Source organism: Passer montanus, unplaced genomic scaffold (assembly GCF_014805655.1).
Source record: "Passer montanus isolate IOZ18808 unplaced genomic scaffold, ASM1480565v1 scaffold43, whole genome shotgun sequence".
Lineage (NCBI taxonomy): Eukaryota > Metazoa > Chordata > Aves > Passeriformes > Passeridae > Passer > Passer montanus.
In genome coordinates this window covers 1,285,290-1,304,728 of record NW_024369151.1, presented here as the reverse complement: position 1 = coordinate 1,304,728, position 19,439 = coordinate 1,285,290, and the positions used below count along the sequence as shown (strand labels likewise).

Below are 19,439 nucleotides of genomic sequence, written 5' to 3'. Positions count from 1 at the left end.
ATCACACCTCCCGGCGTGCCCTGCGCGTTCCTCCCTTCAAGATCGCTGCAGTTCCCGGCGTGCCCTGCGCGCGCCGCTCTCAGCGTGGCCGCCACTCCTCCCGGCGTGCCCTGCGCGACCCGGAAGTGGCCGTGAGGCGCGGCAGCCCGGGCGCCGCCAGTCCCGGCCCGTTCCCGTTCTGCGCTTCCCGCTGCCCTTCCAGGCTCCCTGTCGCTTCCTGGGCCTGTTCCCAGTCCCGCTCCCGCCATGGCCACCGCGCGGGCACCGGCGGCGCGCGGCGGGGCGCGGCCCCCCGAGGTGAGTGTCCGGGGGCTGGGGGCGGCCCCGGGCCGGGCCCGCGGCGGTGGCGAGCGCTGCTGCTGTGTGGGGCTCACGGCGCCCCGGTGACACCGGAGCTTTACAGGCTCCCGTGTTTCCTGCGCTTTCCCCAGTCCTGGTTGCTCTCCCGGGAGTTCGTGAGGCGCCTTTCCGGGGTAACGGGGCCGGCCCCGCTCATTGCCGGCCCTCCCTCCGGGACGGAGCTGGGCTGGATCCCGCTCCGTTTGCAGCAGGAGGAAAAGCTCCGTGTTCTAAAGCTTTTTTTTAAAAAAATACTTCTGCAGATGATAAATCAAAGGGACGCAACACCGGCTGTTTTCAGCAGTTTAACGTGGCGTTTTACCTTCGTGCTCTGTCTTTGGGCAAAGCCCTCAGGGCCCAGGGGCTGCTCCACCCCGGCACTGTCCCAGTGTGAACAGTGCCAGTCACTGGTTTTGAAATTTAAAAAGTTTAATAGTAATAAAATGGTTATAAAAATAGTAATATAGTTAGAATAATAAAATTTGAACATTTGAGGTTAGGACAATATGAGACAATAAAAACAAAGAGATATGGATGCCCAGGAACCTTTTTCTGGGCAACACACGCCCAAAAAGGACCCCCATTAACAGAGGATTAACCCTTAAAAACCACAGCCTGTTGCATATTCATACAGCTCACACAGGATGCATAAATTCCATTCACACACAGGATTCTGTCTGGGCACTGTCAGCTTCTTCCTCTTAAGCCTCATGCCTGAGCCAGGTGGGAAGCAGTTAGTTTTCTGCTGGTAAGGGAGCAATAAATTCCCTTTCTCTGGAAGATTCAGGTGTCCTGTGGCTCCTATCTGGTGCCAGTCCTTCCTTAAGCAAACATCTTGCATAGCACAGTTTCTATTTTAACATTGTTGTAACCTAAAACTATATTTAATATGCTACTTAAGAAAATTCATGTAGCACAACTTTGTAGCACAGTACAATATTCATTTCAATAGTTGTGAAAAGCCAGGCATAAAGCACAGAGTGTTCACAGCAGGCAGGAGCAGCCTGGGGCAGCGGGGCTGTCCCTGCCAGGCAGGCTGGCACTGCCTGGGGTTAATTCCTTCCAGCCCAAAGCAGGCTGGGTTCTGAGGGGTGTCTGTGTGGTGCCAGCCCGTGCCTGGCTGTGTGCCCTGTCCCCACTGTCCCCTGTCCCTGCAGCCCCCCAGGGCCAAGGCTGCCGAGGAGGCCGAGCCCGGCGCGGCCCGGCGGGCGCCCATCTTCTACGGGAGCCTGGAGGAGAAGGAGCGCGAGCGCCTGGCCAGGGGCGAGCCCGGCCTGCTGGCCAAGGAGGGCATGAGGGCTGCCCTGGAGGCTGGCAACATCAACATCAGCAGCGGTGAGCGCCTGCAAACACCCCCTGCGGTCACTGCCCCGCAGATGTGACACCTCCAAAGGGCTCTGACTGCTCTGGGCATCGCCTCAAGCTGCCAGGGCTGGGCAGCTCCTGGGCCTTCCCTTTCCAGGGGGATCCAGGGCAGGGGGGCTCTGGGAGAGGATCCAGGGGCTCTGGGGGAGCTGGGGGAGGATCCAGGGGCTCTGGGAGAGCTGAGGGAGGATCCAGGGGCTCTGGGAGAGCCGAGGGAGGGATCCAGGGGCTCTGGGAGAGCTGAGGGAGGGATCCAGGGGCTCTGGGAGAGCTGGGGGAGGATCCAGGGGCTCTGGCACACCTGGGGGAGGTGTGGCGTGTCCCTCTCTGGGAACACCCCAAGCCCGGCTGTGTCCCCTGCTGCGGGCGGCCGTGCCGGGGGCTCGGGGTGCTCTGCAGGGCTCCCTGGCAGCGCGGGTGCCCCCGGGCCGTGCGGGCAGCCCGTGCTCAGGCCATGTGTGCCAGGGGAGGTGTTTGACCTCGAGGACCACATGAGCGAGCGGCAGGCCGAGGTGCTGGCGGAGTTCGAGCGCCGCAAGCGCGCGCGGCAGATCAACGTGTCCACGGACGACTGCGAGGTCAAGGCCTGCCTGAGGGCCCTGGGGGAGCCCATCACGCTCTTCGGAGAGGGCCCCGCCGAGCGCAGGGAGAGGTGCTGTGCCTGCACCCAGGGATGGCACCTGGCAGAGCCACAGCTCCTCCTGGAGCTGGGCTGCAGAGAGCCCTGCTGGGGCACTGCTGGGAGAGCTGGGGGTGTTCAGTCTGGGGAGGGGGAGGCTCCAGGGAGAGCTCAGAGCCCCTGCCAGGGCCTGAAGGGGCTCCAGGAGAGCTGGAGAGGGACTGGGGACAAGGATGGAGGGACAGGACACAGGGAATGGCTCCCACTGCCAGAGGGCAGGGATGGATGGGATATTGGGAATTAGGAATTGTTCCCTGGGAGGGTGGGCAGGCCCTGGCACAGGGTGCCCAGAGCAGCTGTGGCTGCCCCTGGATCCCTGGCAGTGCCCAAGGCCAGGCTGGACAGGGCTTGGAGCAGCCTGGGGCAGTGGGAGGTGTCCCTGCAGGTGTGGCACTGGATGGGCTTCAAGGTCCCTCCCAGCCCAAACCAATCTGGGATTTGTGTTGTAAGAACCCCAAGGCAGAGGGAATGTCACAGTGATATTTGTCAGGTGAGCTGAGAATTCCATGACTAAATCCAGCCCCATGACTTCCCCCCCAGGTTAAGGAACATCCTCTCGGTGGTTGGCACAGACGCGTTGAAAAAGACCAGGAAAGATGATGACAGATCCAAAAAGTCCAAAGAAGAGGTAAGGGAGTCTCCTGTCCCCTCAGTGCTGAGGGAGGGGTGTATAGCCAGGACTCCTGCCTTTGGCCAGCCTGTGGGCTCTCCTGTCATCCCTTCAGGCTTTTTCTGTGTTGCCCATTTCAGCAAAGCTGTGGCAATGTTTGGTCTCAGTGAGGAGCACCAAGTGTGGTTTTTACTCACAGACCCTGCTCTGTGCTGCTCTCAGTGTGCAAACCAGGAGAGCAGGTGTGTGGGCTCTTACCTACCATAGCAGGTCCCTTACTTTCCTTCACACTTGGGAAGAAAAAAATATGTTCATGCTGCTGCATCTGTTTCTGCCTTTGATTACTCTTTCTGCTTCTGTCTCTCTTCTGAGTCTCTTCTGCCTTATTATTTTTGAGCTGTACTGTAAGAAATAATTTCTGCAGCTCTGGGCTTTACTGGGTGATGTGTAAACAAGGAGGGAGTTACATGTCAGTAAATGCAGATGAGTCAGGGTTCAGCTGGAACGTTGAGTGAAGTGCCAGCATGTCGGATTGGATCTTTAGGGCAGAGAGTTTATCTCTCCAAATCCCTTGTCCTGGGGCTTAATTGTGCAGAAGGCCCTCAAAAAGAGGCCAGAGCACAGCAGGGTTTGGGGGCAGGTGCTGGCAGGAGCTGAGGGGGATGAACACAGGGGCAGCAGCACCAGGGCTTTTCCATCAGTTTTATTCCTGTTTTGACAGTATCAGCAAACCTGGTACCACGAGGGCCCACGCAGTCTGAAAACAGCCAGGCTGTGGCTGGCCAACTACTCACTGCCCAGGTGAGAGAAAACTGAAAACATTTGTCAGATGCAAGGGCAGATCCCCCAGTGGGGGCACGGGAAATGCAGGGAGTGGGGAGGCAGGTCCAGTGAGCCCAGAGCTTGAGCTCTCAGGGCCTGATCCAGCGTGAGCCCAGTTTGGGGGGGAGCAGGGAAAAGGCATTCCAGCAGCAGGGAAGGGGCAGTTCTGGGCTTGTCTCCCCACCTCTGCTCTCCCCAGGGCAGCGAAGCGGCTGGAGGAGGCGCGGCTGCTCAAGGAGGTTCCCGAGGCCACCAGGACATCCCAGAGGCAGGAGCTGCACAAATCCCTGCGGGTAGGTTTGCACTGCTCCCCTGGCTCATCCTCCAACAGCCCAGCAGGAATTCAGCTGCCTGAGGTGCTGTCCACATGCACATCAGTCTCTGCAATCTTGGAAGTTCTGCTTTTCCTCTCTTTCCCTGTGTCTCTGAAGCATGTTCTGACTCCTTCAGAGTGCTCCAGGGAGATGAGATTTGTCCCTGTGCATGGCAGAGGGTGCAGAGACGTCCCTGTCTTGCCTTGCCACTGGTGTGAGGCTAAAGGAATATCCCTGGCTCTGGCAGGGGTTTGGCTGGCTGGGCAGCCAGGGAATGCAAGGGAAATACCAGCTCTGGGTGCTGAACATGGTTGGGATGACTCTGAGATGCCCTTTCTGAGCATGCTAAGCCAGATTCCCAGCTTAACCAAACAGAGGCTCAGGCACAGCGTGTGCTGCCCCCCTAATCCTGTTTACTCCAGAGGATTTGCTTCTTCCCTCTGCCCCGTCTGTCTGGTTGGGTTCTTTGGATGAGTTATGGAAAGATGCCAGACTCCAGCCAGTTCTGTCAAAGCTGCAGCTGCAGAGCTCTGGGGCTGGGTGGCCCTGGGGGGCTGAGCTGTGCTGGGTCACCTGGGCCAGGCTGGCCCTGGCCCTCCTGCCTGGAGCTGGAGTGGCTCCAAGGCAGCATCTCCCTTTGAAAGTGACTTTCCAAGGGCCTCTGCCTCCTCCTGTGCACATTTGCCTCCCTCACCTCAAGCTTTGGCTGGGGATAGCTCTGGGCTGGTTCTTCAGTCATTTATTGATGATTTTCTTTGTATTTCTTACAGTCCTTGAATAACTTCTGCAGTCAGATTGGGGACGATCGCCCGCTGTCCTACTGCCACTTCAGCCCCAACTCCAAGCTGCTGGCCACGGCCTGCTGGTGAGACTGCCTTGGCAGCACCTGCTTTGGGGGCTGGGAGAGCACAGCAATGGGTCTGGGGGCTTGGGAATGGTGAGAAGCTGCTCTGAGCTCTCCTCACCTCATTTTAGAGCGGAGCAGAGATTCATTGATCTGAGCTGGTTAAACAAAGAACATTGATGTGTTCTCCACTGACATCCATTCCTTGTTTTCCAGGAGTGGGCTGTGCAAGCTCTGGTCTGTGCCTGACTGCAACCTGGTTCACACCCTACGAGGTAGCGAGGGGCTCTCATGGAGGCTTTTGGTTCTTTTGTTCCTCTCTGTGCTGAGCTCCCACATCTGAATTACTGTGTGATTTAAAATGTTGTGTTAGGGCAGATTTGTGTCTTACTGAGAGCATCCCTTGGCTTGGGAGCATGAGAACGTGTCATACAATGAGAAGAGAGACCTGGCCTTTAGCTCAAACCTCAGCTCCAAGTTTGTTTCTGAACAGTTTGGTTTGGTTTCCAAACCTGGTTTGAGTTACTCGAATTACAAACAGCAGCAGTTTGGGCAGGTCACTTGACAAGTGAGATTCTTTGAGTAGTGGTCACAACTTGGACTAAGTATAGATGTGAGGACAAATCCTTTGATTCATGTGTTGAATTTTGTCTGCACATTGAGGGTTCCAAAGCTGCATTTTGGATGCTCTGCCTTGGGTGCTCCTGGAAGTGCAGTTTGGCTGGGGGTGACAGGGCAGTGTCACCCAGCACTGAGGACACAGTGGAAGTGCTCACTGGCACCTCTCTCACCAGTGCCAAGAAATGCTGCTTTTCTGAAGGACTGGCCAAGATCCCGTGGCAGATTCTGAATTTGGTTTTCTTGCCCTTCAGGACACAGCACCAACGTGGGGGCAGTCGTGTTCCACCCCAAGGCCACCGTGTCCCTGGACAAGAAGGACGTGAGCCTGGCCTCGTGTGCAGCTGATGGCTCTGTCAAACTCTGGAACCTGGAAAGGTCAGAACTGTTCCAGATGTGCACAGCTGCAGCATTGCTGTGCTGGGGTTCATTCCGTGTTCCTCCAGACATCTACCATCCTCCTGCCAATATGACCTTTTCTTGTAGCTACCCCAGTGCCCTCCCTGGCCTCAGTAGGTGCCACCCTCTTCAGCAGGAAGAGAGATCACCCTGATTAGGGAGCCAAGGTGAGGGAGATGGTCTGAAAGGGATTGAGGCACAATTGCTGCTGGGGGTGATGGATGGAAGGTCTGGGGACTGTTTCATTCTAGCATCTCACTTAGGAGAAAATTGCCCCTCTTGGATGCCCCCCTCATTTACTCATCAGTAAATGAATTTTTGAGTGGTTGGAAAGCACCAGGATTTGGAGAGGGATAGACCAAACACACAGCCAGGCACAAAAACTTCTGCCTGTCCTGCAAACAAGTGGTTGTCACTGCACAGAGGAGCTCTGGCAGATGGGAGCACCTCTCTCAGGCCTGGGAAGAGGAGAAGGGTTCAGGTGCTGAGCCTCAGCATCACCTGATTGAGAAGTGGAGCCTGCAGGGCTTCTGGAAGGGCACGCAGCTCCCAGAGCCACAGTTGTTTTTCCTTAGCTGAAAATCACAGTTTGTAAGAGCAAAAGTGCCCCTGTTCAATGGGTCAGGGGGTTGTTAGGCTCATGTGACCACATCTCTTAATTAACCTGTTGGAAAGAAACTTCACTGCTGTTCAGATCCTGTGTGAATGCTCCTGACCTGCTGCCTGTCATTCTGGGAGAATAAATGTTCCCTCCACCCTGTCTGCCTGCATCCTGCAGAGCAGCAGGAGTTGCTGCAGTTCAGGATGTTGTGTTCTCAGAACTCCCTGCAGTTCAGGTAGTTTGTGGTTTGTTTCTGTACTTCCAAAAGTGCTAATGACAAGGGCCTTGTTAATTTTCATGAATAATCATTGTCATCCCAGGAGAGCAGAAGGAGTGGAGAAAGGGTTTCTCTCAGAGCTTTGAGTGTGACCCAGAGGCAGAGTTCAGAGTCATTGGTACAGCTCTGATGTTCCTGCCTGGTTTGATTTCATCAGCAGAGCTTCCTCTGCCATCACAACGTGTGGGCAGAGGCCTGGCTGGAGCCAGACCCCGTGGCCAGTGGCCAATGGTTTGTTGTGTGTTTCAGCGATGAGCCGGTGGCAGACATCGAGGGACACAGCATGAGAGTGGCCCGTGTGATGTGGCACCCCTCAGGGAGGTTCCTGGGCACCACCTGGTACGGACACCTGGGCATTGCCTTCCAGAAGTGACCATGGGCTGCCAGCTGGTGGCCCTGTGCTGCCAGGCCTTGTCCACAGCAGGGCAGGGCTTGGCCATTGGTGACCTCAGCTGGGCTGCTGAGTGTCAGTGACAGCAGGTCCTTGGCATTCCTTTCTCTGCCCCTGTGTGAGACACTGTTGGTCTCAGGTGGGAAAAAATGCTCCCAGAGTTGGTGAAATATCCTGTTATTCTCCCTGGAGTTACATGGAGACCAGGGGAAACGGCCTCAAGTTACAGCATGGAAGGTTTAGATTGGATATTGGGGGAAAAAGTCTTCACAGAAAGGGTGGCCAGGCACTGGCACGGGCTGCCCAGGGGTGCAGTCACCATCCTGGAAGTGTTCAAAAAGCACCCAGAGGTGGCACCTGGGGATGGGTTAGTGGTGACTGTGGGGGTGCTGGGTTAGCACTCGGACTCCACAGTCCTGGAGGGCTTTTCCAGCCCGAGTGGCTCTGGTCTAAGCAGTGCTTTGTCTCGCAGCTACGATCACTCGTGGCGCCTGTGGGACCTGGAGGCGCAGGAGGAGATCCTGCACCAGGAGGGGCACAGCAAGGGCGTCTACGACATCGCCTTCCACACCGACGGCTCCCTCGCCGGCACCGGGTGAGCTCTCCCTGCACGGGGGCTGGCTGCCACCAGGCTTTCTGCTGGGGAATGGCTGCCTGCCAGAGCCAGGGATGGAGGGGATATTGGGAATTAGGAACTGTTCCCTGGGAGGTGGGCAGGCCCTGGCACAGGGTGCCCAGAGCAGCTGTGGCTGCCCCTGGATCCCTGGCAGTGCCCAAGGCCAGGTTGGATGGGGCTTGGAGCAGCCTGGGATGGTGGAAGGTGTCCCTGCCATGGCCAGGATGATCTGTAAGGTCCCTCCCAGCCCAGCTCAGTGTGTGATCCTGTGCTTGCAGAGGCCTGGATGCCTTTGGCCGGGTGTGGGACCTGCGCACAGGCCGCTGTATCATGTTCCTGGAAGGGCACCTGAAGGAGATCTACGGGATCAACTTCTCCCCAAACGGGTAAAGAGGGAGCTGGCAGTGATGTGGGAGCTCTGAGTGCAAACTCCACTCCCTAAACGCTGCTCTGCCTCCCCTCCTTGGCAGGTACCACGTGGCCACGGGCAGTGGGGACAACACCTGCAAGGTGTGGGACCTGCGGCAGAGGAAGTGCATCTACACCATCCCTGCCCACCAGAACCTGGTCACCGGCGTCCGGTTTGAACGTGAGTCCCTGCTGCTCCCTAGCCCTGCCCCTGCAGCAGCTCACACCCACACCTGCAGCTCAGCAAGGCCTGTGCTGTGAGCAGGGATGTTTTCATTGCAAGCCTCACTTCTCCCCTGTTTCCCTCCTGTGCAGCCAACCACGGGAATTTCCTGCTCACGGGCGCCTACGACAACACGGCCAAGATCTGGACCCACCCTGGCTGGTCCCCACTGAAGACACTGGCGGGGCACGAGGGGAAGGTGATGGGCCTGGACATCTCCCTGGATGGGCAGCTCATTGCCACCTGCTCCTACGACAGAACCTTCAAGCTCTGGACAGCCGAGTAGCTCAGAGGGGCCGGTTACGGACTGGGTCGGGGACGTTAATGACTTTTGGTTGCTTTTTTATATTAAAGAAAAAAACAGGAATCCAGTGTGTTACAGCAGCTGCAGTCATGGCTGCTCTGGAGTTTGGGTGTGTTTGAAGCACCACTGTTGGCCTGGACTTGGTTGGTGTCAAGTCTTGGGGGTTTTCCCACATTTTGGACTGTTTTTATACTGCAGGTACCACTTTCTGCTGTAATTTTGATCCATGTACTTCTCTCCCTTCCAAGTTCAGCTCCCTGGTGTCCTCCAAACATTTGCAGTAACCACAGAGCATTTCAGGTTTGGTGTGTGGTTCAGCTTCTGTTACTGCCCTTCTCACCTTCCTTTTTGGTAGGTGTGTGAGAGCTCAGAGGGAGAGGCACGTGGTGCCCTCCTTCCCCAGCCTCCTCACGGGTGTCTGGATGGAGATCTGCATCCCCCTGGATTCACTTACAGTAGATGTCCAAGGCCAGGGAATCTCCTTTTCCAGGTACCACCTTGTGTCTTACTCCATGAGTTATCTCATGGACTGGGTGTTGCAAATCCCTTTCAGCATCTCACGTTTAGGGTTTGCTGTGTGAGGTCACTCAGTGTAGGATTGGCTTGTTCTGCCCTGCCCTGGGGAGAGCTTTTGTACTTGTTTGTTGTTTAAATTGAGGTTTTGCAAATAATGTGCCCTGGAAGATCTAAACAGGTTTTGAGTGTGTATCCTGGCTCTGGGCCTCACAAGGAATGGAGAAATTACAGGAATTTCACAATGCACAGTTTGATTTCTGCTGGTGTACAGAACAGCTGAGGAGGGGTGAGGTCATTGGGTTTGTTCAGCCTGGAGAAGGGGAGGCTGAGGGGAGATTAATCAGGGTCTGCAGCTCCTCCTGAGGGGCAGCTCTGATCCCTGCTCCCTAGGACAGAGACAGGAGCCAGGGAGTGGCTGGAGCTCAGGGCAAGGCTCTTCCCCCAGAGGGTGCTGGCACTGCCCAGGCTCCCCAGGGAATGGGCACGGCCCCGAGGCTGCCAGAGCTCCAGGAGCCTTTGGCCAGCGCTGCCAGGGATGCCCAGGGTGGGGTTTTGGGGGGTCTGGGCAGGGACAGGGCTGGGCTGGGTGATCCTGGTGGGTCCCTCCAGCTCAGATGAAAACTTTCAAGAATAAAGAGATGACAGATTCACCTCCCTGTTGTCAGCTGGAGAGGAGCTCTGTGTTCCTTGGGAACATGAGCACAGTTCCTTCCAGGGAAAATACGATGGAATGAGAGGCCAACAAGTAACACAGGAGAATTATTTCCTTGCAGTCTCCTCTGGTCCAAGCCCAGATCCAGCTGGGCTCAGCCTGGATACTCAGATCAGCAGATACTCAGCTCAAGTATCTGTTCCTTGGTCCTGGTGTCTCATCTCCCTCTGCCCAGGGAGCCTTTGTAAGGAAAATGCAGGAGGCTCAGTCAGGAGCAGGAGCTTGGCCTGAAGGCTCCCAGGGCTTGGCTTTTCTCGATCAGCAGATACTCAGCTCAAGTATCTGTTCCTTGGTCCTGGTGTCTCATCTCCCTCTGCCCAGGGAGCCTTTGTAAGGAAAATGCAGGAGGCTCAGTCAGGAGAAGGAGCTGAAGGCTCCCAGGGCTTGGCTTTTCTGCACAGCTCTGATGCCTCCCTGCCACCCACAAACCAACCAGCAACTGCCCCAGCCCTGCTGCCATGCCCCACAGGCACAGAGTCCCTGCTGCCTGCCGTCAGGGCAGCTCTTGGGGGTCACATCCCCTCCTGGGACCCTGGAGTCTGAGATGGGGGTTCCGGGGCTCAGAACGCTGCCACCTCCTCCAGGACAGTGTCTGACAGGCGATTCTGGTGCTCAGAACGCCGCCACCTCCTCCAGGACAGTCTCGGCGCCGCCGCTCACCCGGAGCACGCGGATGCCGGAGCTGCTGGCGCAGAGCAGCGTGGAGCTGTCGCAGGCGGCCAGCGAGGCCAGCGGGCCCGAGCCCTCGAGGCACAGCGTGGCCAGGCAGGCTGCAAGGGAAGGGACACGGGAGGGATGCTGGGTGTGCTGAATGAGGCAGGGCCACACCAATCTCTCACCTCCAGGCTCTGCTCGCCCGAGGTGGGTGAGCTGCTGCCTGGATCCACACTTCAACACCTTGGGATGTGCCCCTGGTACAGACTCACCCCGTGCATTGCCCAGTCAGCGTGGCTGACAGGGATCCAGACTGGGGTCAGGCTCTGCCCCTTCCTGGGAGAGAAAGCAGGGCTGGATGGACCTGGAGCCCCCACTGGGCAGAGCTCTAGGATGTGCCTGGAGCCATTTCCAACCCACCTTTTTGTCCCACATTTCTTAGTTTTGATGAATCTCCAAGAGAAATCAGATTTACACAGGAGCCTTTCTGTTTGTGTCTATTATTAAACTCCCTGAGACAATTTGTGCAGAGACCCCAGCCCCAGGCTGAGCTGCAAACAGAGCTGCACTTGGCCTGGACCCAGAGGCAGCTGCCTCTCCTGGTTACCTGCACCCTTCCCAGAGCAGCTGGATTATGGCTCACCCAGCTGGGAAGGCAAGGGGATCCAAGCTGCTGCCACCCTTACAGCCACCCTGGGTGCACAGGCACCAGGCAAAGGAACAGGTAAGAGAACAGAAGGTCCTTCTCTGCAGGAAAGCCTCAGGTTTCTATTTTCATCCCATCTTAAATAAGTTCCCTTGGAGAGGGGCTTAGCCCCGGGGAGTGTCTAATGCTGTGAGCCTGAACAGCTCCCAAGAGATCTCTGCCTGCAGCACAAGGGTTACTAAGAACCTGCTGCCATGGCAGGGCTTGGCAGGCAAACAAACCCCTTTGTGTCCAACTCAGGGAGGGACTCACCCTCATCACCAGGTTTAACCCCAAAATGCCCACGATTCCCCTTCAGGAGGACAACCAAAATGAGGGTGTTGGCTGATCAGCCCTCTGTCCTCCAGTACAAATTCCATTCCTTACAACTTTCTACTTAAGCAGAAATCTCTGGAGTTTTTTTCTTTCTATCATTTGTCCTTTCATGGCTTAGCTCCAAGTATCTTTAAAAGCTGCCTGGTAATTCTTCCTTTTAGCTGAGGGAAGATCTCTGTCATCTCTGACATGCAGCTCCTTCATGTTTGTTGAGCCCTGGGTTTGCTCTGGGGCATTTCTCCATCCTGCCCTGAGATTGCAGCAGTCACCCTGCCCATCACCACAGCAGACAGAACTGGGGGGAGTGGGTTTGTCATCCAGGAGAAAGGAACAAGGAGTGGGCAGGAGCGTCCCCTACCTGCAGTGCCTTGGTCCCAGACCTTCACTGTGCTGTCGCTGGACGATGTGGCAATGCTGGGGGCGAGCGTGGGGCCCCGGGGCAGGAAGACACACGAGGTGGTGGTCTGGAAATGCCCCTTGTACTCACACACTCGGCCCCTGGTCTGCCTCAGGTCCCAGAGCTGCAGGAAACAGGCAGTGGTAGAGCCCCAGCTGTGCCAGCATGGAGTTGTTTTACCAGGACAGGAAGGTGGGCTGGGATAAAAGAGCTCCTCACCAATCCTCAGAGTGCCATGGCTACTGCCCTTGTCCCTGCTCATGCTCACAGTCCTGGAGAGCATCAAAGCCCAAAGGATTTTCAACAATGGTGACTGAGGACATGGCTACACTCATTAGAGGCAACAAGCTAAGACTGTGCAGGCAGGTAAGAAGTGTCCAGCCTGCTCCCATGCTCAACCCTGCCCACCCTGGCATGGGATTGTTTCATCCTCCTGATCCTCACACGCAGGGCTGAAAACCTACAGGACTGAACCCCTGGTTTGGAAACACCTGGAACAAAGGATCCCTTACAGGCTTTCAGCAGGAACCTTGTGTTCCTCAATGGCATCCATTGTTTTTTCCCGTGTGTTTTACTGAAATGAAATTCCAGACTCATTTTGGGTTGGAAGGAACCTTAAAGACCGCCTTGTTTCAACTCCCTGCCATGGCACAGATGCCACTCACTAGATCAGGGTGCTTCAAGCCCCACCCAGCCTGGCCTTAGACACTTACAGGGATGGGTAAATCCCATGGTTTCATCAGGAGGAATAACTGCTGATATTTTCTGAGCAGAACTTCCCAAAGGGCCAGGCAGGAAGACAGCAGCCCAAGGCCAGGGCAGTGGGAGCGCTCAGCCCCTGGAGCAGTGGAGTGCTGCTCTCCCTGCCTGCTGTGGTGTGGGAGGGAAGGCAGCACGAGCCCAGGGCACTCACGGTGGCCTCGGCGCCGTGGCCGGCGCAGCCGCTGCTGCTGCTCAGGCAGTACCGCCCGTCCTGGCTCGCGTCACAGCACGTCTGGATGTGCTGCTTGGCTGGGAACGTGTGGGCCACCTGCAGCTCCCGGCTGTCCCACACCCTGCAGGGAGCAGCAGAGGGCAGGGGGACCCTGAGGCAGCATCACCACCATGGCTTCCCTCTGTGCCCTCCCGCGCACCCCGGCTGTGCCCACAGCTCTGTCCTGGCTGCTCCCAAACTCTCTCTGTGTCCCTCTCTCCCTGCATTTATCCATGCTGGATCACTCTCCAGCTTTCTTTCTCACAATTTCTCCTTTTCACCTGCAGTCACCACCCAGTGTTGCACCCAGCTGGAGGTCACACTCCAAGGTCCAGGTGAGCTGGCAGGTGGCTTTTAGCCACACCAGAAGTGGTCATGACAACCAACCCCACAACAGCCTCGGGCTGAACCTCCCTGCTCTCTGGCCACAGGGAGAATTTACCTGGTGGTTTTATCCTCTGAGGTCTGGATGACATAAGGCTCCCCAGGAACCCAGCACAGGTGTGTGACCTGTGGAAAGGGAAAGATGAGCAGGAGTCACCTCTGTGTGCAGCCCAGGCTGTGTCTGCCTGAGGATGGAATCATTGAGCTCCCATCCTCTCCCTCCTCCTGCTGGGTTGGGAGCTGGAAATGTTGGATGAAGACTTTTTCTGCTCCCCTGCCAGGTCCAGTCCCAGCGGGGTTGCTGGGAGGTGCCAGCAGCAGGACACAGGGCCATGGGAGCAGGGACAGCACAGGCACCAGGGGGTGGTACCCACCCCAGCTCTGGGCTGGTACAGGAGAGAATGCAGCCCCACTGCACAGGGGAGAAAAGGAGACTCAGGGGGATCTTCTGGCTCTCCACAACTCCCTGACAGGAGGGTGCAGCCAGGTGGGGGTCAGGTTCTGCTCCCAGGAAACAAGCAATGAGAAGAAATTGCCTCAAGTTGTGCCAAGGCAGGTTTAGGCTGGATAATGGGGAAAAATTCTTCGCTGAAAGGGTGGTCAGGCATTGGCACAGGCTGCCCAGGACAGTGGTGGAGTGACCATCCCTGGAGGGATTTAAAAGCTGTGTAGATGTGGCACTTGGGGACATGACTTAATGGTGGCTGTGGCAGTGCTGGGGGAATGGCTGGACTCTGTCTTAGAGGTCTTTTCCAACCTCAGTGATTCCATGACTCTGTGTGCTTCCAAACAGCTCAGAGTTAGAGCATTGATAAATTGCCATGAGTCCCTTGGTACTTTTGTGCTCCTGGGTTTGTTGTTACCTGGAGAATAACCAGCCTCAAGCTGGGCCTGCCCAGGTGCACAGTGTCCCAAGGGCTCCCTTTGGCACCAAGCTCCCAGCAAATTCCCTCTGCACAGCTCCAGGTGTGAAATAACCATGTGGGCAGGGAGGGGGGGTGGATGATGGGATGGGATTGGAGGAACCAGCACATCCTACCAGATTCCTGGAGATGGCAGCTCTGCCCAGACATTCCCCAGTCTCGGTGTCCCACTTGCACACAGTGTTGTCCCGGGAGCCCGTGCACAGCTGGGAGGCGTCTGCAACCACAAGTTAACACCAAAAACAAGGCAGAAAACACTCTCAGCCAGTCCCTGGGGACTGGGAGTTTGCTGTCCCTCACCTGGGCTCACAGCCAGTCCAGTAACAACCAGGTCATGTCCTGGGAAGTGCTGGCTTGGCCCCGAAGTCCCGTGAAGCTCCCACATCATCACTGTCTTGTCCCGGGATGCGCTGAAGACTCTGCTGGAGTCAAGGGCTGAGGTGACCTGCCAAGGACCAGAAGAAGCTGCTCATCCTCCCACCCAGCTCACAGGGAGAGCACAACTCTGCTGCTGTCCTGCCACAGCCCAACACGTGCAGGAACACCACTGGGGAGAGCCTGGCTTCCCAACTCTGTCCCCTCAGAGCCAGGGATGGTGGATGGGTGCTCTCAGGTCTTGTTTGTAGAAACCATTTCTTTTATAAGAAAAACATCCTTACAAACCCAAATGAGCCCAGTGCACAGTTGTTTTGAGCACTGAGGTGAACAAAGCCCCCTTTGTCTTTGCAGTACCCACAGCCCAGGGGAACTGGGGCTGTCCCCTGCAGAGGTGCACTGGCCACACCACTCACAGCTACAGCCCCCTTCAGGTCCTCCCAGAAGCCTGCTTGGCTTTGTCATCCCAGTCTCAGAAAGGAAATTAAAGCCCTGCTATTCCCAGAATATGCCTGCTACAGCACATGGCATGGGTATTCCCAGAATGTCTCAGCCAGGCATGGCTGATTTGTGGAATAATGTCAAGTCTAGCAGAATGAGGCCTGAAGAAAATTGAATGGCATCTCTGCATCAGAAGCTTGACCTCATAATTCATCCAGCTTTTGCTATACAGTCTCTTGGAAGGGAAGACAAGCTCACATCCAGACCTCCTACATCCCTGTTTAGTCTGAATGCAACACTCCATGCTGCTTCCAAAAGTATCTGTTGGGACCTTGGAAAAAATCTAATGTGTTCTGATCACAGATTGATGAATCATTAAGTTTGGAAAAGACATTTAAGGTCATCAACCATCCGCAGCTGGACACCAGGAATGCTCTGATCCCACCTTTCTTGTGGATGACAAACCAGTGCTGCATCATTCCTGGCTCCCCAGCCCTCACCTTGGTGACCTCACGCTCGTGGCCGGTGAAGCGGCGCAGGGCAGCCCCGGACCTCCAGCTGGACACAGCCACGCTCTGCAGGGACAGGGACAGGGGTCAGCACGAGAGCAGGGCAGGGAGGACATGTCATACCAAGACTTGTGCACAGTCCACAGGACAGGGAACAGGTTCCTCTGGTTTTCAGCTCCCAGAGCATGTACAGCTGTCCTTACAGACAGGTGATGTAAGAGTCATTCTGGCGATCCCAAGCCTGGGAGGGAGCATTTGATGTGACATGAGCTCTGGAGAGGTTACAAAATTTGAGTTCATGTGCTTCAGGGTGTGCCCTCACTCTAAGCTCATTTCTCCTTTCTAAATCCAGGCACTGACATAGCCACCATCACGGAAATGTTCAAAGCTCACACTTCAACCTTACTTTTGAAGCTGTTGATATATTATCCTGTCCCAGGGGATACCTCACCTTATCCCTTCCTCCTGACACACACAGGTCTGGCTGGAGGGCAGCCACAGAGGTGACAGCGTCGGTGTGAGTGGGGCTGTGCTGCCGGGAGGCACCAGCGGGTCCCGCCTGTCCCACGGAGCCGTCAGCCCTGCAGAGGAACAGGGACAGCACCGGGAGCTGCAGGGCTGGGAGGAGAGGTCAGGTGGTATTCCCTGGCACCTCTGGCATCTTCTGACATGACAACATCTGCCTTGGACAGCCAGAGAGAGGCTGTGAGTGAGATGGGGCAGACCTATCCCAGCTCCAGAGCTGCTGAATATTTAATTGTCTGTCGCTCGCTCTGTGCTGGTGAAAAGAAGAAAAGAGATTTTGACCTCACCAGCCTCCACAGCCCTCCCATGGGTCAGGCTCTGCTGCTCTTTGCTGTGACACCTCCCTGGCACGAGTCCCCCCACTGCCACCCCGTGCTGCTCTCCAGGCAGAGAAGCCTCTCCCCGCTGCCAGGGACTGAATTATTTCATCTTGGCCATGAAGGCTGGTGGCAGGCTCTGAGGACACAACAAAGCAGTTTGGGTACTGGGCCACAGAGCCACTCCTGGAGATGTTCCCCTTCCTTATCCATCACAGAGCACAACCACTGGCCATGGTTACATGCTTGGCCATTCCTGTGAGTGACACTTGGGGTTTCAGTCCTCCCAAAGAGGCTGAGCAGACTTTTTAAGTGAGGGTTAGAAATGAAAACCTGGTTCAAACATCCAATAATGAAACTAAACCCCTGTGCTTTCCATATTCTCTGCTCATTTGTGCTCTCTTCACTCTCACACCTGGTTTATTAACAAGACCTGATCTTCCAGCATTGCTTTACCTGTATTTGGAGGTGTGGAAGCTGATTTTGCTCTGCAGTTTCCCCATGGTCCTGGCAACCAGTGGTGGGTGTCACATCAGCACCTCGAGTACCTGCTGTGGGGACACAACCTGTGGGTGAGGGGACATGGCACCACCAGGGATCCAGAGGGGTTTCTGTTTGTCACACATACAGGATAAGGTGCTGGTAATGTGTTATCTACATCCTAACTCAAAGCAGAGTAAGGAGAAAACCTCAGAGGAGGGGACATCTGGAGGTCCTGAGTGGAGCCTTTAGCTCAGAGCAGAGCCAGCAGCAGGGTGAGGTCACTGGGACCTCACACTGAGCTTAAAAATGTCCAAGCTTGGCCACAACAAAGATGGAGCTGCTGCCTGTCATTCTTTACACCTCCTGTTACTCCTGGATCTGGTCTGGACTTCCATACATCCTGGAGATCCCAGTGTTTGGCTTGGTGAAGGCAAACACCTTCAGACTGAAGCTCTGGTGGGACCAAGTGCAGGTGCAGGCACAGGCAGCCCCAGCTCAGCCTGGCAATACTTGAAGTGATCTTTCCCTGAGCTGAGGAACACTTTGGGAAAAGTCTCCATGTCCCTACACCAGTTCCAGGCAAGGCAAGACCGCGTGGATAAACCCAGCAGCATTCAGCAAACACCTGCTGGCCAGGCTGGTCCCTGCCCAGAGGAGCACAGCCAGACCCTGCAGACCCATCCAGGGGAGGAGCAGCACCTCCCCTGTCCCCACAGACCCAGCAGAAACCAGTCTCAGTGACAGTGAATTGTCACAGACAATAACTGCCTGCTGCTTAGCTCCAGGCACACTAATTGGATTTAGTCTGCTGGCATGCCCATCTTCCATGGCTGCAGCATTTTGCTAATCAAAATCAGGGAAAAAAAACCCAATCTGCTTTTTCCAGCAAAAAACTGCTTGAAGGTTCTGCCCACAAAAAAAGTCAAAACCAAATCCTGGAAGCACTGAGCAAAAGTTTTCTACAAAATTCCCTTTCTAATTTTACCCTGACAGCCTTTGTGATTAGCAATTAGTAATACCCAGTTAATCTCCTGCTGTTCTATCCATGAGTTTGCATGTTCCAAAGATGTGAGGAATGATCAATCTCACAGCTAAGGGGCTGTGTTAATTTGGCAATTTATTCTTTCAATCAGACCAAGTGCCCCAGTCATTTCAGTCCATCAGGAAAGTGATTTTTCTCTGACAGTGGGAGAACTCTGGAAGTTGCAAAACAAGGCTCTAGGAAGAGCTAAGGCGGGAATTCTGAGTTTTTAATTGTGATGGTTACTGTTTCCAACCAGCAGTTAGTTCATGTTCATCCCTACCTGCACATCAGCTCACAGGGAGTGGCTCGAGGCCAGGGGAGGCTGCAGGGAAGGTGGGAGCTTTGTTCTGGGTCTCACTGTTCTCCTGCCTCTTCCTCACTGCAAGAAAGAACAGATTTTTCTCCATCCTGGATGAGAACAGCACTCAGGCAGGATGTTAATCCAAGGTTTTGCTGTCTGTATCCCAACACGCATTTATCCATCAGCTGCTGCACCACAAAACTCTAAAAACTCAGGGATGCTATGACAACTGATCCACACCAAGCTTCACCTCAGCAGCCTGAGTTTCATGCTGGAGGATGCCCTTATCCTCCCTTCCCCCCAAATGCATCACTTGACAGAAACCTTTTTTACTGAATTGCTTTTGAAAATTAAGCCATACTGCTGCCTCCACCTGTCCAGGCTCTGCAGCGAAACCTGCACCGTGGGATAAGGAACATCAACAACCACAGCAGCAGCACAGGGACCCCAGCAGAGCTGTCCCATCCTCACGGGGAAATCAGCATCCCTTTGAGGAGGGTGTTCAGCTTTGGGGAGAATGGGGGGACATCCTGGGTTCCTGGAGCTGGGTGTGACCCCACAGTGGTGCTGGCAGGTCTCTGCGGATGGGGTGAGCCTGTGGGGTTAAATGGGAGCATCCCGGGTCCCTTGGGATGGGGGTGAGCCTGTGGGGTTCACTGGGAGCATCCCGGGTCTCTATGGATGGGGGTGGCCCGGTAAGGGTCAGTGGGAGCATCCCGGGTCCCTGTGATGGGAGCATCCCGAGGGAGCCCCTCAAGTGCCATGTGCCGCTGGCAGGGGCGAGGCGGGGCCGCCCTCGGGAAAGGTTTGTGAGGAAAGGTTTGTGAGGAAAGGTTTGAGAGGAAAGGTTTGTGAGGAAAGGTTTGTGAGGAAAGGTTTGTGAGGAAAGGTTTGTGAGGAAAGGTTTGTGAGGAAAGGTTTGAGAGGAAAGGTTTGTGAGGAATCGCGTCCCTGCGCTGGGGCAGCCCCGCGGCCCTGCCCGGCCCGGCCCCGCCGCGCACTCGGCTCGGGCCGGCTGAGGGGAGCCCGGGGCTGGGGGGCAGCGGGGCTGGGGAGCTGCGGCGGGACGGGGGT

General features: G+C 55.8%; 2 protein-coding genes across 4 annotated transcripts; one reads left to right on the top strand and one right to left on the bottom strand.

Annotated features, from left to right (window-relative positions):
* The first annotated feature begins 107 nt into the window (after positions 1-107).
* On the top strand, positions 108-8,873 carry PRPF4 (pre-mRNA processing factor 4). The gene is made up of 14 exons (XM_039720197.1): positions 108-297; positions 1,497-1,674; positions 2,170-2,356; positions 2,924-3,011; positions 3,715-3,794; positions 4,015-4,108; positions 4,900-4,994; positions 5,190-5,248; positions 5,846-5,969; positions 7,118-7,207; positions 7,732-7,854; positions 8,154-8,261; positions 8,346-8,464; positions 8,599-8,873. The coding sequence occupies exons 1-14, from the start codon at positions 247-249 to the stop codon at positions 8,790-8,792; spliced, it is 1,590 nt and encodes a 529-aa protein (XP_039576131.1). The 5' UTR covers positions 108-246; the 3' UTR covers positions 8,793-8,873.
* A 1,549-nt stretch (positions 8,874-10,422) lies between these two features.
* On the bottom strand, positions 10,423-18,477 carry WDR31 (WD repeat domain 31). Of its 3 annotated transcripts, none has more exons than XM_039720198.1 (10): positions 18,345-18,477; positions 17,014-17,108; positions 16,167-16,296; positions 15,707-15,781; positions 14,691-14,835; positions 14,507-14,607; positions 13,526-13,593; positions 13,024-13,165; positions 12,072-12,234; positions 10,423-10,808 (listed from the first exon to the last, which is right to left on the bottom strand). In XM_039720198.1, the coding sequence occupies exons 2-10, from the start codon at positions 17,058-17,060 to the stop codon at positions 10,651-10,653; spliced, it is 1,029 nt and encodes a 342-aa protein (XP_039576132.1). In that variant the 5' UTR covers positions 17,061-17,108; positions 18,345-18,477; the 3' UTR covers positions 10,423-10,650. The 3 variants fall into 3 exon arrangements, with proteins under 3 accessions (XP_039576132.1, XP_039576133.1, XP_039576134.1); XM_039720199.1 differs by having other exon boundaries at positions 17,014-17,105; positions 18,345-18,444; XM_039720200.1 differs by having other exon boundaries at positions 17,014-17,123; positions 18,345-18,430.
* Between the last annotated feature and the right edge of the window lie 962 nt (positions 18,478-19,439).

Coding starts and splice junctions, on each gene's coding strand:
- PRPF4 (XM_039720197.1), top strand. CDS start 247: ATGGCCACCGCGCGGGCACCGGCGGCGCGCGGCGGGGCGCGGCCCCCC. Junction 3,795..4,014: donor GCCAACTACTCACTGCCCAG/GTGAGAGAAAAC, acceptor TGCTCTCCCCAG/GGCAGCGAAGCGGCTGGAGG. Junction 8,465..8,598: donor CACCGGCGTCCGGTTTGAAC/GTGAGTCCCTGC, acceptor CCTCCTGTGCAG/CCAACCACGGGAATTTCCTG.
- WDR31 (XM_039720198.1), bottom strand. CDS start 17,060: ATGGGGAAACTGCAGAGCAAAATCAGCTTCCACACCTCCAAATACAG. Junction 15,782..16,166: donor TGTCAGGAGGAAGGGATAAG/GTGAGGTATCCC, acceptor CTGTCCCTGCAG/AGCGTGGCTGTGTCCAGCTG. Junction 10,809..12,071: donor CTGGGACCAAGGCACTGCAG/GTAGGGGACGCT, acceptor CTTCCCTTGCAG/CCTGCCTGGCCACGCTGTGC.